This window comes from Xiphias gladius, chromosome 21 (genome assembly GCF_016859285.1).
Source record: "Xiphias gladius isolate SHS-SW01 ecotype Sanya breed wild chromosome 21, ASM1685928v1, whole genome shotgun sequence".
NCBI lineage: Eukaryota > Metazoa > Chordata > Actinopteri > Istiophoriformes > Xiphiidae > Xiphias > Xiphias gladius.
In genome coordinates, this window is record NC_053420.1 from 1,856,906 (window position 1) to 1,874,044 (window position 17,139).

The 17,139-nt window shown below is 44.2% G+C and overlaps 1 protein-coding gene and 1 long non-coding RNA gene across 4 annotated transcripts; one reads left to right on the top strand and one right to left on the bottom strand.

Annotated features, from left to right (window-relative positions):
• The first annotated feature begins 2,378 nt into the window (after positions 1 to 2,378).
• Positions 2,379 to 8,521, top strand: oser1 (oxidative stress responsive serine-rich 1). Of its 3 annotated transcripts, none has more exons than XM_040158518.1 (4): positions 2,379 to 3,419; positions 4,678 to 4,787; positions 5,628 to 5,744; positions 7,067 to 8,521. In XM_040158518.1, the coding sequence occupies exons 2-4, from the start codon at positions 4,711 to 4,713 to the stop codon at positions 8,007 to 8,009; spliced, it is 1,137 nt and encodes a 378-aa protein (XP_040014452.1). In that variant the 5' UTR covers positions 2,379 to 3,419; positions 4,678 to 4,710; the 3' UTR covers positions 8,010 to 8,521. The 3 variants fall into 3 exon arrangements, with proteins under 3 accessions (XP_040014452.1, XP_040014453.1, XP_040014451.1); XM_040158519.1 differs by lacking the exon at positions 2,379 to 3,419 and adding an exon at positions 3,431 to 3,854; XM_040158517.1 differs by lacking the exon at positions 2,379 to 3,419 and adding an exon at positions 3,865 to 4,386.
• Positions 5,738 to 12,303, bottom strand: LOC120806952. Its single transcript, XR_005709767.1, has 3 exons — positions 10,599 to 12,303; positions 8,622 to 8,747; positions 5,738 to 5,812 (listed from the first exon to the last, which is right to left on the bottom strand). It is a non-coding gene; the product is annotated as an uncharacterized LOC120806952 (long non-coding RNA).
• Between the last annotated feature and the right edge of the window lie 4,836 nt (positions 12,304 to 17,139).

The window sequence follows — 17,139 nt, forward strand, 5'->3', positions numbered from 1 at the left end:
ATGTAACTGAAGAATAATGATGTATTTCCATTCCACGCCACCTTATACGTCTACTCCACCACATTTCAGAGGGAAATGTCGTACACTTTACTGCAGTACCATTATTTGACACCTTTAGTTGTTTTACAGTTATTTTGCCTGCAAAGCATATGAAGGGGCTTAGGCGATGACATACAGAACGATGCTTTATTATACACTGACCTCGAATACACAAGTAGAGCTGAAGCAGTTGGCTGATTGTCAGAAAATTGACGATAGACTAACGTACCAGTATTAATAGTCTAATGATGAATGTTAATATATGATGGTATAACTAGCACAGGCATAAAGTAACACTTTCAAAGCTGGACTTTTACCTGTAATGCAGTATTTTTTTACAGTGTGGTATTTGTACTTTCACTGAAGTAAAGGATCTGAATATTTCCTCCACCACTGGCTCCACTGGAGCACTTAGAGTATTTTTACTCTGCGCATTTCAGCAGCTGGCGTTAAGGGTGAACATGAACATTTCATTTTCCCTTTCAATTTTTTCCTTTAATAACTACCATCACTCTCTACACGTCCAAGGTCCAAAAACACACGATCGAAGAGCTCGGACTTTTTGTTTAAACTATAACTAAAAGCAGTTTTTTTTTTGTTGTTGTTTGTTTTTGGTTTTCTTTGCCTTTAACACCTCTGCAGCGCTTTACGATGGCCTTCTCGATGTCTGTGCTGTTGAACTTTACACCGTTGTCCTTGAATCACACACACTGAAACAAAGAGGAAAATACATATCAAGAGGCAAGAATACATCTAAAATAAGAACAAATATGGGGAAAAAATCCAAACTCTTTATGGAGCTATATTTCAACATATGTATTTGAGGGTTTAGGGGATTAAATCTTTTATTATTTACATTTCCATAAACATTTACTCTCATGCTGGTCTTTGGTACGTAAACATCACAAGTAGCAGATTTGGAATAACCAGGATTTATGTTTTAAACACAAGTCATTGTTTTTAAAGAAACTGGTTGATAACGGCAATCCTAATTTTTTTTTTTTTAATTTGAGCAGCATTTAAGATATTTATGCTTTTTGTACAGTTAAAAAAACCTCCAAGCTCATCAGGATGCCATTTTATTCAACTATGGACACTGACTGACTGTTTATATATTTTAATGTTGACACTCCGGAGGACATTGACGCCATTAAATTTTTTTCTTCTTTCAAGAAAAAAATTAATAAATTGTTCTCTTTCTGTTCTGAGCTGTTTTTCATTTATTATTTACATTTATTCTGGACAGTCAGATTCACTTATAAACTCTGAAAAGATGCCAAGACGTTCATGATTTACAATATACCAAACATTCCCGAAGATAGTACATTTAGTACATTTCATTTCTTTTTTTTTTTCTTTTTTTTTTTTTTTTTTTTTTTTTTTTAAATTACTGCTGCTTGCTTTTTTTTTTTTTTTTTTTTTTTTTTGAAGGAATTGTCACATTGTATAGCCAATGTCACCCTACGTAAACAAGAAAGCTGTCAAAATCATTCATATTTATGGATATTTTTGACATTTTTATATAGATTCACCCTCTTCCTCCCGCCGTTTCCGTGTGTTTCCTTGTCTTCAACACTTCTATTTAATTACTCCTCCTTCTTTATTCTTGTTTTGAATTGAAATTTCGTAGGCATTGCTGTTCTCCTGCATTATCACTTGATGGCACCGTTGCCTTCTCTGTGTATTGCTCCTGAGGGCCGAGGGGGAAAGAAGTATGTTCATTCGGTTCACGTACGTCTCTTTGCCCACATGTTTTTGTCTGCTCATAAACAACAGGGTCTTCACTATTGATAAGAAATCTCTGTACAAGGGTGATTGTGCACCTTGACCCACTGGGCCCCTGTGCCCTTGCCCGGCCGGCCTGTTCAGTGATCCATCCATGCAGAACCACATTGTGCTACTTTATACTACTACGCTACATTTCATATGCAAATGTTGTACTTTTTACTCCAGAACATTTTCTTGGTGGCAGGTATAGTTACTAATTATTTTTCAGATTTAGATTTTACATTTAAAAAATGTGGTAAATTAATAATTTAGAACATGTTGAGATTAAATTAGTGGGTCTCGACCATTTCATTTAACTAACTGTTCAAGGTAAAAATCAGTAATTTCACAAACAAAAGCAAATATTAGAGAAAAATCCCAAAACCGACGACAGATCAGTGAATCAGAGCTTTATTCCTCTGTCCTCTCCCACTGATCATCCCACGACCCCTCCGGTTTACCCGGTGACCCCTCTGGAGGGGGCCGAGCCCCAGGTTGGGACCATAGTGGACTGAACTCTCTCCCTGTCCATGACGTAGCTAAAAGCTGCTCCACCTGGAGCGGCTCCAGCGGAAAAGTGCTGCTGAGGCCTCCGTGACTCAGGATCAGTGATTTAAGAGGATGATGGAGCATTTCTCTGTTGCAGAATGAGTACTGTGACTTTTGACAGGCCTACTCTCAGCACATTTCGCCGGTACTACTTCTTTAGGTCCACTTTTAAATGCAGGACCTTTCACTGTAATGGAGTATTTCTACTCGAGTAAAGAATCCGAGTGGGCTACTTCTTCGACCACCGATTGATAGTAGGTCATCGTGAATTGGTCTGCGGGCTGATGGGCTGCGTTGACACTTCTGCGAGTTTGTGTTGTAACCCGTTGACCGGGCAGCGCCTCTGAGCGCAGGGACGGTCTCATAAAGGGCCCGGTTTTTCTGTGCCGGGCCTTGGTCTCCGCGGGACGAGGCTCCCTGGATGCCTGTTATATAACAGTGACGTAACACCGTGTTCCCCACGCGGCCCGCACGGCCCCGGCCCACGAACTGTACCGGAGAAATCACCACGAGGAGCGTGCGGTGTTGTCGGGTCGGGTCGGGTCGGGTCGGGCCGGGTCGGGCCGGGCCGTGGTCCGCTTCGCCGCTGCGTGAAATCGTCACGGTAAATTCGGACTTCGCGAGCGGCGGGGGGTGACGTCAGTGCGAGCTTTTCTGGGCCATCGACGTCAGCAGCGCAGCGCGTTGTTGCAGAGTCACTGCGACGGTTTCGACTGTAAACAAGGGGCACCGCGGAGAAAAGTCAGGAATCGGGCCTCCGCGTCCGCGCCGAACTACCCTCTCGTTATTCACGGCCGGGACTAATTCGCGAGCGACTCCGTGCTACGAGTCTAGCCCTCCATGCGCAGTCTTTTCTAAAGGCACAGGGCGGTTTTTCTTTTTAGTTTTTAGCGGAGACAGTCGCACAGAGCTAGCCTCTCAAGCTAGCCACTCTGTCCCTTTTAGCTTGCCCTAGCTGTCGATAGCCTTGCTGGCTACTCAACATCCGAGGGCCTGCTTGCGAGGGAAACACCCTTTATGCCCCGGGTATATCTCTCTGTACTGCGACCAGGATATCCTGAACCGTGAGTATGGCCTCCCGTGTGTTTGGAGGTTTTTTCAAACTGTTCACAACCGCTTAAAAACGACGTCCCGCGTACAGCTAGCCAGTTAGCCTAGCAGCCAAAGTAACTTGCTAGCATTAGCCAAGAGGGTGGGAGAGCTTTCGAAATCCGCTGTTTACAAACGGTCTGCTGTGTATCTAGCCGCTGTCGGTTTGTTGCGGGATTGTTAACTTAGGGCTACAACAATATCCACTAATCTGCCGATTAATTTCACGATTTACCTCTCGGTCTGTAAATATGTCACAAAACAGAAAAACGCAATCGGTTGTAATTTACTACAGCACAAGGAGATGTATTCAGATGCCTATATTCGACCAACAGTCCAAGACCCGCGGATAAAACGATAGGGTCATCAGGCACAAGCATGAAATCATCATATCAGAGAAGCTGGAACCTGTAAGTTAGTTTGACATTTTTGCCAGGAAAAGTTACTTATACGATTTAATTGACTGTCGGAATAGTTGACAATTAATCAACTGTCAGTTGACTAGTAGATTAATCGACTAATCGTTGCAGTTCTGCTCTCAACATCACAGTTGTTTAGCTGCAGTTTAGCTCACATATGTTGTTTTTTTTTACCTTTGCCATCGGCTTGTCATTCACATGATGCCTGGCAAACAGAATTGGCAGTGCCTTGGCCAAAACATTAGGCGACGACACATTAGCAAATTGCCGATCAATGTATCTGACACAATCTCTTTTAGACTTGCTCACTGACCAGCCACTATATTTCTAATTGATTAATTGTATGGAATACATTTTTAAAGACAAACGATGCCTAAATTATCTGATTCCAGTTCAGCTAGTCTTCTATGATAGTAAACTGAATGTCTTTGGGTTTTGGACAGTTGGTCAGACAAAACGACATGTGAAGACGTCACCTTGGACTCAGAGAAACCAGGATGGGCATTTTTACCGTTTTCTGACAGTATGTAAAACCAACATGATTAATCGATTAATCAATCAAAGTCACGGCTCAAGACATGAAGAATTTAGTTGCAGCCCTAATCTCTGTTTTAATGTACTTTTTCATAGGAAATCCCCCGTTATTTGGTCTACCTGTTAAGCCGCCCTGTCAGGGACGAGGGCTTTATTGCCTTAATACTTTGGCTATGTTACAGAAAACTAAGTAGATGCGCAGAATCCAACTGGTAGCCCACAACTGCATAATAAATCTATCATTTCGGTGTTGAACTATTGTTGTGTGTCTGTGTCTTAGCTGGGTGGCTGGTCAGAGCGGCCTCCTCCCACCATGGAGGCAGGAGGGAAGGACTGTGAAGAGGAGACACTGCAGACGGCGTTTAAGAAGCTGAGGGTCGATGCTGAAAGGTAACTAATAGTTAACTGTACCACTGCTTTCTTGACTCTTGTTTTCTGCTGCTCGGGGCATTTTTCACTTTTTCACAGATCGACATTTTCTAGACTTCTATAAAATATGTAAATTTTTGACCTAATGATTAATTGAGAAAATCATTGGCAGACCAATCGATAATGAAAGTAATTGTTAGTTGCAGCTCTGTTATATAATTCAGCTCTGTAAAGGGAAAATGTGGATGATGTGGAAAAATATTTGCCATTTTGAAGAAAAATATTGATTAACTAATCTTAAAGTTCAGATTTAATGTCAATAAGCTTTGAGTTACTTATTTTGTCTTCAAAAATGTATAAATTGATGAATTAGTATGATCATATATCACAATATGCTTCCAATGAAAGTTCACAAAATATACAGAACACTCTCCTATTGTATACAAATGTACTTATTATTATTATTATTTCCCATTTTAATATATGTACCCATATTGGGAAGATGTTTTGCCTCCCCTGTTTGAAGGGCAGGACCGAACTGGTGGCAAACTGTTTATTGTGCCAGGTTGTATCTTGTTGCAATGTTTGTCTGTTATTGCAACTTGTTTTCAAGTGTTAATATTCAAAATGTCAGGCTCAGGCTCATGGCAATCAATTTATAGTCCTATTTAGGGCTTTAAGGGCAAATGACAGCCAGAGTGATGATGCTGAGAGATAGATAGGTATAGGTGTGTGTGTGTGTGTGTGTGTGTGTGTGTGTGTGTGTGTGTGTGTGTGTGTGTGTGTCTCTCTCTCTCTCTCTCTCTCTTGATGCTGAGGGTTTGGTGGTGTATTTGTGATGTATTTCTCTCTTCTTTCCAGCGTACCTGGAGCTGCGAGTGTTACGGAGGGGTTGGCTCCCAGAGTGGCATCGCGACCTTGTCTTGACACCAGCGGAGCGAAGCCCAAACTTAGCTGCCCGAAGGACAACTGGCATGGGTAGGTTGAGTGGTCGCTGCTCATTTGGCAGATGTGTCGTCTTGTGACCAGATGGCTTCATTTTCAGGCTGCGAAGGAAAAAGGCAATATTTAAAAAGTACGAGTGTGCTCAGTCATCTTCCTCTTTTGTCATGGAGTTATAAAGCCAAGTTCTCGTTATATTAATCGTATTGTGTTCACGGAAATTGGTTCCTTTCATTTTGATGCAGTCAAGAACTTGGTCAGAAAAGATGGGATGGGTTTTGTTCTTCCACTTGATTTTTTTACATTCAAATTTTTAACTAAACCAAACAAAGCTCGGGCTTAGAGTGGAGCATAACTAAGTGATCGAACCCTCCTCTACTTGACCTTTGTACTGGTGGACCGGCTGATCTCAGAGCTGAAACTGTTTTCACCCAGCAGGACCAAACAGGTCTTTTCCGTGTCAGAAATTATGACACAGCGGGTAAACGTTTCGGGAATGATAACGAGGGGAAACCTGGCTATTGATTAAACACTTTTTGTACTTTTGAAATAATTTTTTGAAGTGGCTCATAATACACTTTAGACATCGCAACATACGCTTGCGCGTACGCTTGATGTACTAACATCAGTCATCTTATGCGTAGCGTTATGCTGTATGGTAAAGTACAAATCACTAAGTTCTCATACACAGAAGACGACATTTTAAGCTCAGGTTAAGGAGCAGCTGATAAATAAGGTCATGTGTAATTAAGAAATCAAAACTCATGGGTATGTACCATGAATATGTTTTGTAGACTTTTCAAAACTGACCTATGAGCTGTTTATGAGCAGTCACACCTGCTCAAAGTGCACAGCTGCTGGCAGACGCTGGCAGAATCTGGCTCTTGGAATACATCCACATTAGGTCGGTTAATTTAAAAATGCACCCTTATCTGTCCATTTCAGGCCTTTGTCCTCACTAAGCTGCTGTTTTTCTCACCTAAAAAAAAAAAAAAAAAAAAAGCTGTGTCCCAATCAGTTTCCAGACTGGATATCTCTGAAAACACCAGCTTGCTGTGTCAGTGTATTACGGGAAAACTGAGCTTTTGCAAACCAATGACTTCCCACTTAAGGAGAACTTTCTATCTCTGACTTTCTCTGTGATCCCTCATTTTAAATGTCGATACAGCTGATCACACAGCTGTTGTCTTTAGTCTGTATTTATGTTAAATTTGTCAGATGATGTCACATCCATAATAATGATTTTATCAGCCAGACACTTGGTGTACCTCATTATTACTACAATGTTTCATGTTGGTTTTTTTTTTCCCCTCATTGTTTTCTCTTCCCCTTCTTCCTCTTCATGTCTACATCTTCAGCTGTATGAGGAAAACTTCTAGAGGACCATCTAGAACCCAGCGGCGTCGGAGGTCCAAGTCCCCCATCCTCCATCCCCCAAAGTTCACCTACTGCAGCACCGCTGCAGCCTCTGCACTGTCGACCCCTAGTGGCTGCCTGAAGCACCAGCGTCTGGCCGTGCCTGAATCTGCGGAGCCCCGTCCTGCGGTCGATGGAAGCACGGCCTCCTCCACAGCTCTCACGGCCCAGAAAGAGCTCTCGTCTTCAGGCACACCCAGCCACATCTCTCCTCTGGTTTTTGGATCTTGTGCTGGGTATGAGACACGCATTGGAGCTGCGGTTTCCTCGCCATCCTTAAAAGAGATCCCCGACGTTATGACTGCTGTTGTGACATCCAGGCAGGATGGGGGAAGCTCTGGAGATGTCCAGCCGAGCGAGGAGGGTGGCCCGGAGAAAAGTGCCTGTGACGGAGCGGAGTCTGTAGCGGGAGCACCGCGGAGATCCGGTCCCGCTGAGGCCGCTGACTTCCGAGCTTTATCCCAGCTCCACTGCTTTCCAGATGGCCCCCCTCACTGCTCCTGTGCCCAGAGAAATAGTTCAGATTCCCAGGAAGAGAGTGGGCAGGGGGCCGAATGTAAGTGCCAGTGCCAGTCGCATCATCAGGGCTGGCAGGGCGTGGAGGTGTACTCCTTCACGGGGCTCCGCAACGTCATCTCCGAGTGTGAGAGCGGCCTGCCGAGCCACGACGACACCCCCAGAACTGTCAGTACCAACAGTAATGCTGCCGCAGCCTCGTCACCTTCATCGTCACCACCGTCGTCGTCGGGCTCTCCTCGCTCGTGCTCGGAGCAGGCACGGGGCTACGTCGATGACATCACAATAGAGGACCTTTCTGGCTACATGGAGTATTATCTATACATCCCCAAGAAAATGTCACACATGGCTGAGATGATGTACACTTAAAAAAGTCAAAAGATTATTATTATTATCATCATCATCATCATCATATCAAATAAGGAAATAATAAGGTAAAGAGGTTTTTCTCTGTTCGGGGAAAGGGCGGCCTCTAAGGAATGTCGCCGTTGGGGAGGAGAATGGATCAGGCATGAAATATACGACATCAACTGATTTTCCACCCAGGCTGAAAGGTTTCCATTTCCCCTGCCCTCTGTTTGAGCCTTCCCCTCATTTTACTGACAGAATCACATGGCCGCCAACTATTTCATTTCTCTCACTACTTTTTTTTTTTTTTTTTTTTTGTGCTACATGGATCTTTTTTTTTTTTTTTTTAATTTAATTTTCAGTTTACAAACAAAGTTGCCAAAGCTCTTGGTGCAGGATCTTGCAGAAGGAAATAATAGTAGGAATATGCAAACTTGTAATACCAAGTGTGATTCTGTTTGTGGTGTTGTGACCTTGATAGTCACCTGTCTGGATTTCATTTGCTTCAATAAAGACGCAAAATGTTTTTGTTGGAAAAACTTGTCCTTGTCTCTGTTTTACACATCGGAAATGAAACTATGTAGTGAAAGAGTGAAATGGTAAAAATGTGAATGCAGAAATAAAAACGTTCACCTTTCTCAAGCAGCTGAGACTGACGTTTTAGTCTTGACCTTTGGAACAGCAACAGTCACAGCACATCGTCCAATCAGTAGCTGTTCTGGGGCTTTTTATGCCTCACGTGATCTACCCGGGGACTTCCTGGGAACAGGTGGAGTTTGGCCAGTTGTCACGGAAATGTAGAGGTTCAAACTATTCAACTAAAGCAGGTTAAATATTGGCCTTAACGTGACATCGAACACGTGGCCTGGTCATATACTGTATCAACTGTTACACATTTTGACGTCGGTCCTGTGCATCGTCGTATTAATACTCTGCCCAGCTCTACTAAATATGTCCGCTCCACGTGGGAATCGGTTAACGGTGTGTTACTGGTGGTGCTTTCACACGAAAGTGGAACTGTTACGGTACTTTTAAAAGAAATAACTCCAAACCCGCTCAGTCAGAGCAGGTAAAGAAGAATTCTTTGCTCATAAAAAAACAATTCCGCCTACCAGCACCTCTAAAGCGCATCGATTAACACGTCACGTGTTCTTGGCTGGAAGCAGTTGCCAGGCTACCAGCGGAGACTGCAGGAAGTCACTAGTCCCGCCCAGGAAACAGCCATATGTATTTAATCCATCATTCCATCGGTGGGTGTTTGCGTGATCTGGATTATTTGATATCAAAGCGTGTTCACCATCATTCCTGCTGACTGACCAGACGTCACGCGGGACGCTGTAGCGTACATGGTACCGTGGAAACCAGTAGATAAATACGATATTTATCCTACAGTAAACACATTATATCTTGTCTGTTTAATCTGTAAAAAAAAAGACAAGTTGTGTTTTTACGGGAGGTTACATGCCCGACTATGTCTTGGTTCCTGCTTCCGGCCAAGACGCATAACACCTGGATTAAACAAGCGCGGTGTAATGTGTCAATCAGTGATCTCGAGAGGAGCTTTGGACAGAGCCAGGCTAGCTGTTCCCACCTGTCTCCAGTCTTTGTGCTAAGCTAAGCTAAGCTAACCGGCAGCTGTCCGTGGCCTCACGCAGCATTTACCGCACAGACAGGAGAGGGCGTCCCTGAAAAATGTCGCAGCGCTCCTTTAATGTGCTCTCCCTGCTGCAAGTGCTACGTGTTGATTCAAGTGTATGAGGTTATGAGGAAAGAGCTCGTCGCTTTAGGGGCTTTCGGTGGCTGCTGCACAGAAGTTTGTCATTTCTTCTGTGGTTTCACATCGAGCGTGACGGCGGCGCCGTGCAGTGCTGTGGAGTGTCTCCACTTGTTTTGTTTTCTTTCTCCCTCATCAGTGAGGCGGGAAGAAGAAATCACACTATTGTTAGGACTTCACCGCCCACGTTTATCTGCTCCATGTCAGCGTATTAATCAGAAACCGACTGACACCGGAGATTTTTACCAGCCAGAGGTGCATGTGTGTCTCCGCATGGCTGAAATGGGGTGTTTCTGATCAAACTGTTCTGATAGGTTTCATTAAAAATAGAGGAAAAAACGACCCGAGGCTGCAGTTGCAAGGTTTACTTGTAGTAAAACTTAATACGGCCCCATTTTTCTTTCTCCCGACGGGCTGACTGGAATCTCAGCCTGAGTCATTTTGTGGTTCACTCAGTGTCAAAGCAACACAAATTCTTGCTGCAAGGCAAAGCCAGGCTGTTAGTATAGACTCCTTCAACAGGAGGGCAATTCAAAGATGTGAAACGAACAGCAGGCAACACACAAAGATGCTCATCAACACGACAAAATAGCACAGATATGACAATAATTCTGCACATATCGTTCATGTAGACTTCTCTGTAAAACACAACACTTAATAATCTTGAGAAATCAAAAATCACAGAGCAATGTGATGATGCGATATATTGTAAGATCAGCTTGCGCCTGGGCCCTGGGCCCTGGATCCTGGGCCCTGGGGCCTGCGTTTACCACTCCGCTAAAAGGTGACATCTTTTGGACTCAAGATAAAAGTAAAACTCCTTCACTTTTACTCACCAACGTAAGAGTAAAAGCCATTCATCCAGTTTCTTAAAACTCGAAGACGCACACACCTTCTGAGAAGTGTTCCGGAGAGAAAGGAAGTTACCCTCAGTAACCGTGCTCTCCCTACATCTGGAAGGGACAAGAGCTGGAATCTGGAAAGCAGAACCGTGTGTGCGATTCAAAGTGTTTGTCGTGTACTTTGGGTACTTTTCTCTCTCGTTTTCTGGGGAAAAAAAACAAAGAGACACTGTGCATCGTCAACGTCACACCACTTCCTCTCAAGTTTGCCTAGAGCAGACACATCAAAAGATCTGTGTGTAGACAGTGGTTTTAAAAAGAAAATGTCATTTCGGTTCAATCCCGGGGTGTTTTTCCCAGCATACTTCAGCATCAACTGGCGCTAACACCAGGCGTTAAAGGTTTCTTTAGGACAAAGATCTGGCTGATTTTAAATTGCTCCTGCAATGGCCCCCCGCTGGGACATTTTCCCAGGTTTTCAGTCTGTGTCAGGTGTCAGGAGGGTGACGTTCAGGCCGTCCACACCCGAGCGTCGTCGCTAAGCCCGAACCTAGTTAGAAAACTCCGTCACTAACGGGTCTAATGTTCATTTAGACATGTAATGAGACGATTTACTTGAGTTCCATGAGTTGAGGTGCTATGTTTCTCTCTTTCTTGACAGTAGGCTACGTGGTTAACTATACATTGATGAGCCTTGGGCCCTGGGACACAACTTTGGGTGTCAGGATAAAGAAGGTAAAGGTTCCCTGATCTAGATCGTGACTCAAAATAGACTTTACAGTCCGTCACAAAAACCCCACCCCTGATGCTGACTTTGCTCTAGAACTTCACTAGAACTCTTTTATTAATACGCAGTTACTTTTTGTTGAATTTTCCTGTTGACACTTCAGATGTGTCCATGTCCTCGGTGACTTTGACGCTGAAGATCTGGGAGTTGACCTGGACCTGAAGTGTCGCTCATTTGCTGCGTGTTTTAATGAAATCCTTAATAGCAGGAGGAATTTAAAATTGAAATGAACAACAGTCTCATAAATTTATAAAATGGAAATAGGGATGGAAAAATCGGAAATGGAGAGAAATGGAAACCAAGAGAAAAACTAACCTGGAGCAGGATCCAGGGGAATATAAATCATCCAACACAGAGTTTCATACGTTGACGAGCGCAGAAAGTGAAGATGTACGGAAAATAAATTCCAGCTTTAGTTCTGCTGTTTGTTGAGGAATGCCAAAGAAAAAAAACCAACAACAATGACACACTCTGAACTACTGTCCATCTGAGTCTCTTCCTTCATAATACTCTTCACAGCTTTTTCAGAATTTGTCTCAGGAGGTGAGTGTTCGGCCTCGGTTTGGGGCCGAAGCCTTTGACGCCCCTCGTGTGAACCAGCCCACGACGCCTTCGGAGTCCTCTTCAGTTCATTTTCACACTGAAATCATTTTGATACATAGACGTTATTCTTAGCGCAGGAGGAAAAAGTCCAGGATTTTGACACTTATCCTTCACTTCGGTCAAATAGATCAGTTTTAGAAGTTTGATAAATAGTTTTCATTCTGAAGTTTGTGAGTTAAAGTGAACTTTTTTTTGACCTTATCTTTAACTTAGGCCCAAAACTCGCTGTAGTGCGCGCGGGTCGGGGTCTGGGGCTCACTGACGTGCATCGGTGGGGAATCGCCACCAGGAGGCGGCATTCCCTGATGCCTCTCTCCTGCCCGTGTCACAGCTCAGTGTCTGCTCTGCCGGGGTGGAGAGTCGACTTGCTGCAAGAGCTCAGTGATTCACCAGGGCGTGTCTCTTTTCCCTCGGAGCCCTGGGATGAAACAGATCGGTCTAATCACGAGCCAAACAGCACGCAGTCAAACCAGTTCGGGACCTGCAGTCCTGGATTTCTCTGGCGCCTTCTCATTCGCACTTTCCTGCCGCACATTGGTCCCATTCTGATCTCTGCTTCATGCAGGGAACGGCTAACGTACTGGCCAGGCAGCGAAATCAGGTGGAAACGGGAACAGAGGTAAAGAATGAAAGGCGCCTGTAGGTGATCTGAGAAAACAAATCCCCTGGTCGCCAACGTGAGTTCACGCCATGAGGCAGATGTTCACACATAACTGACATAACTTAAAATGTCCGAAGCCCAAAATCAGACCTAAGAAGAACATATATGCCGGCGGTCTCATCCTGTAATGTCACAATCAATCTTTATGACATGACCGGGAATCATGGGTCATGATCACCTCCAGCGAGGAGGTTATGGCTTCACCCATGTCAGTGTGTTTGTTTATTTATTTGTCGGCAGGATTAAGCAAAAACTACTGAACCGATTTGCCCTGAACTTGGTGGAGGGACGGACCAGGGTCCGGGGAGGAACCCGTCACATTCTGTTGCGGATCCAGGATCCACTTTCCTTAACATGGGGATATAGGGGCATTTTCCCACATTTTTCTCGAGTTTCTCAGGGAATAGTGTGAGGTTCTATGAGTTTGCACAGTTTGGTGCAGATCCAGATAATAATCCAGCTCCAGACCTGTATTACGCACAGAGTTGCACTTGCTATGTCTTACGACAGATAGTAATAGATTACTGTAAGTTATCACACTAGAGGTACGCGCTCCACTGAGAGCCATTGGAGTTTACACGGTGTGTTTAAACATGCATGTGTTCCTGCCCTTTGCAAAGTCTTCTGAGGTTAAGTGGCTACAATCTGTGTTTTTATGATGACAAAGGATCAAACGACGCCTTGTCTGTGAAGGAGAATTATCACTCAGCTCCGCGGAGCCTCACAGTGAGAGTCAGCGTGCTTTGGCCCTCTGGCCACACAACCGTTGGGGCGTCTCTCACCGCGCTCATCGCGTCGTTAGCAAACTTTAGAGCTAACGTACGTCTCAAAAATTAAACGTATCAGATTACATACAATCGGAGATGAGGGTGCATAGCAAAAAAAAACAAAACAACAACAAACTTATAATTTATGTCCAGCGGGCTGTTCACATTTTCAACAGCAATCCCTCTCGACACACCACAGGCGATTTGTGGCCTTTGACCTTTAACTCTTTCCAGGGAGTTCTGGCCCTGAAAATAAGGATTTTTTCATGATCAAATAAGATGCAGATTATTTATTCAAGTAATCCTTTAGTCTATGAAATGTCAAAGACTGTCAGATTCTCTCGCAGAGCCGAGTGAGACTTGTGTTGTTCAACCAAAAAACTCCGCCCCAAAATATTCAGTTTACAAAGATATATGACCAAGAAGAGCAGGGAATCTGGCGCGGGCGAATTTTTGCTTCAGCTGATCAGAATAGTTGCAGAGTTTTTCACCTAAATCGATCGAGTGACTGGATAGAAAGAGAGAAGACGAACCTCTGTCTGGAAATGAAGCTCACTTGCGCGGTGAGCCCGACGCTCAGCTTTGGGAACAAAGATCACAGCAGAAAGCTGCTGCGGTTGCGGTCTGGTGACCCACTTTTAACAATCACCACAAACAAATGGCTCGGCATGAAACTGCATGAACAACAGCAGCAAGACCAGAGCTCTCCGCCTCTCCCCGTTAAGCCTGGGGAGAGCTCCGCTGCAGCATCAAAACAGAGGACGCCCTGCAGCTCCATGGACGGCGTACACCGCCTGTTTAAATATTCATTGAGAGGGAAGGTTGATAAATAATTTCAGCTCAACATAGTACACTGCGGGGATGTGGTTTCATGAGCGTTTTCAGGACGTAACGAAACACTTAGTTTAAACCAACCAAGCATCGTTGGCAGAAGAAATACTTAGATCTTTTTCTGAAGTAAATAGAAACACCACAGTGCAGAACTTCTCTGTTACAAGTCCTGCATTGAAAATGTGCTCGTAATGTAACGTAGCTCCGAATGATATCTACGATAGAGACTTTGAAAAAGGCATCGGTGCTGTGACTTCCCTCGAGAATCCAGACTGTAGCTGGTCACTGGCGCAGAATTCAGCAGCCAGACTCTTGAGCAAACATTAACAGGAGTTCATCACAGATCCACAGTTCGGACAGGCTCGCTTGGGATTACTTTCAGACCCTCTGAGACGCAGCGGCCTCGACCTAGACGTTAACATGCTGATGTTTAACAGGTGTAATGTTCGTTCATCATCTTAGTTTAGTGCGTCAGCCTGGCTAACATTTGCTAATTAGCGGGAAAAACTAAGTAGCTGGGGCTGACGGGAATGTTGTTAGTTCTGCAGGTATCTGGATATAAACCAAAGCACTGGACGAATTAAACTCTTTAGCGTGATGCTGCTTGACGGCTCAGGGAGGCTCAGCTCGAACGCTGCAGTCTGCATCCAGAATCAAGCCGCTTCCTGCCGTCGTACCTCAGTCAAATCTGAACACGTCCGTTTAGAAAAAAGGTGCTCCTCATAAAATGCAGAACTTGCCCGAGAATCGTCAGGTTTTCCTCAGTATCACAGTGACCCAGTGACAGTTGTCTGTAAATCCACGGCTACACCGCAAACAGGAGCTGCTAATAGTGAATTCGGCATGAATTTAATGGTGCCAGTTTACCAAAATATGAAAACTTTACATCCCCAAAGCATTGGGGAACAGTAATAACAAAACCTAGAGCATAACTATCCCCAAATATGAGTAAGACAAAGATTAATAACAGCAATAATAGTGATACCAATAGGAGTCACGAGATCCGTGACTAGTGATTCAGAATTAGTGTACATTTTTTACCAGGACGTAATTGGAGGAAAAAAATCTATATAAAACTATATAAATGTAGTTTCTAGCAGAGCCAGACATCACATTCGGAGTTTAGTTGAGGAGTTTGTGTCCTAAAGACAGTGAAACATGAAAAAAAATGATGGATGTGGTGTAGGAAGCGACAGCAGCAAGAACAAACAACAATCACAGCAGCAGTGCAGGGACCAGCAGCCTAAACTGACCAAAGGCTGATTTATTTTAGTCCAGGAAGAGGCAGCATTTTGCCAAATGATAGAAAAGGTTTAATTGTATAAAAATGAACAAGTTCAAACAAAATTTGAGAAAAACCTAAAAATATTTGGTAGGCTAATTTAATTTGAACAGATCTAACATAAATTACACTTACACGTGATGGTTGAAAATATTTCTGCTAATTATTCTGAAATTTCTTGCTGTGTAAATAACTTTACTTCATCCGATGAGGTTTGAATGACTGAAACCTCATGCTTTTATTTTTGTTTAAAAAGTGTCTCATGCGCACACAGTTGCCGACTCAGTTCTCTCATGAAACGAGAACGACATTAAATAAAGATGTGTGTCGTTTTCATGGACGTACGTTACAATAAATCAGCTGCCACGTGTCGTGTCTGCCAAGTTAATAATCACCACGATCACTGCCTTAGATACAAAATCTAAAATGTGTACAGCAGTCGGGTATTTTCCTGCCTGACTGTAAATGCAAATAATCTGACGTCTGCTGCTGCCGTCGATTTCCTCCTGCACCTCTGTTTTTCTGAGATGAAGGAGATTGTGTAGACGAGGGGGAAATCCACGGTCAGGTCCACCACAGTGTTGCTCAAACCTCCCCGATGAGGAAAACGCTCGACTTTTTCTCTGCTGCGTTTCTTTTCGTGCAGCAACAGCCGTTAAAAAAAACAAAAACAAAACACACAGAGCTGGAGTTTTTCTCATCTCTCGAGAAAGAGCGTGAAACCACAGAGAAACCCCCCGACTGCCTCTGAGGAACTTCACGCCCTCTGCAGCTTTCTGGAAACACGCCGAAGCTTTATCGGTAAGGGCCCCGTTCACATCCGGTATGAACCGGTGATCCTCGGCTGGATACGTTATCTGGATAAAGCCAGGTCACGGGTCTCAGCGTTTGAACCGGCTAATTTTCCCTGCTCTCGTTCAGAGCCGGATCGGATCTCGATACATGAATTAGTTGAGGTGGAGCTGGCAGAGGTGTCAACCCAAACATGAGTGTGTTTCACCTGCTGATGTAAGTATCACAATTAAATTACCTACACTTATACACGTGAAAATGTTAAACCAAATAAAAGTTGGGACACTAAAAAACAACCAGTCCGGAGGCGCGAAGCCACTCCAGTAGCAAAGCAGGAACACGCTTGTCCACGAATCTGCTGCCCCAGTGCACGCTGGGAGGGTTCCCGACACATCTACCTCAAGCACCTGCGGTCACGATCGACATTCAGCCAATCGTACGAACGCTGATCGTGGTTCCGGCCCTCCACTCATCTTGTTTTTATTTTAAAATAAGAGCACACGGTTCATTAAGATAACTTCAACCAGGATTAAAAAATCAGTCCCAGACTGCATTTCAAGAACCAACCATTATAGCTCGATGTGAGTAAACAGGCGGTAATATGACACATAGATACCATGTGACTGTTGTGTTACGGCTTGTCTCCGCTGCCATTAAGTGGCTTGTAACGGTTACCCCGCGGCTTCAGGTGCACCGCCACCAGCCTCTGGACCGGAGCTGCGCCTGATTTGAACGAAATGAAACGATAAGTGTAAGTTGGGCCACAACGGACGCCGGCTGCTTCTTGCGACCCTCCCTTTGCCCTGACCTCT

What these genes read in the sequence shown, in the direction of transcription:
- oser1 (XM_040158517.1), top strand. Translation starts at nt 4,207, where the DNA reads ATGGAATACATTTTTAAAGACAAACGATGCCTAAATTATCTGATTCCA. An exon ending in CTGAGGGTCGATGCTGAAAG is followed by an intron (nt 4,788 to 5,627) that starts GTAACTAATAGT and finishes TCTTCTTTCCAG; the next exon opens with CGTACCTGGAGCTGCGAGTG. An exon ending in CCGAAGGACAACTGGCATGG is followed by an intron (nt 5,745 to 7,066) that starts GTAGGTTGAGTG and finishes CTACATCTTCAG; the next exon opens with CTGTATGAGGAAAACTTCTA.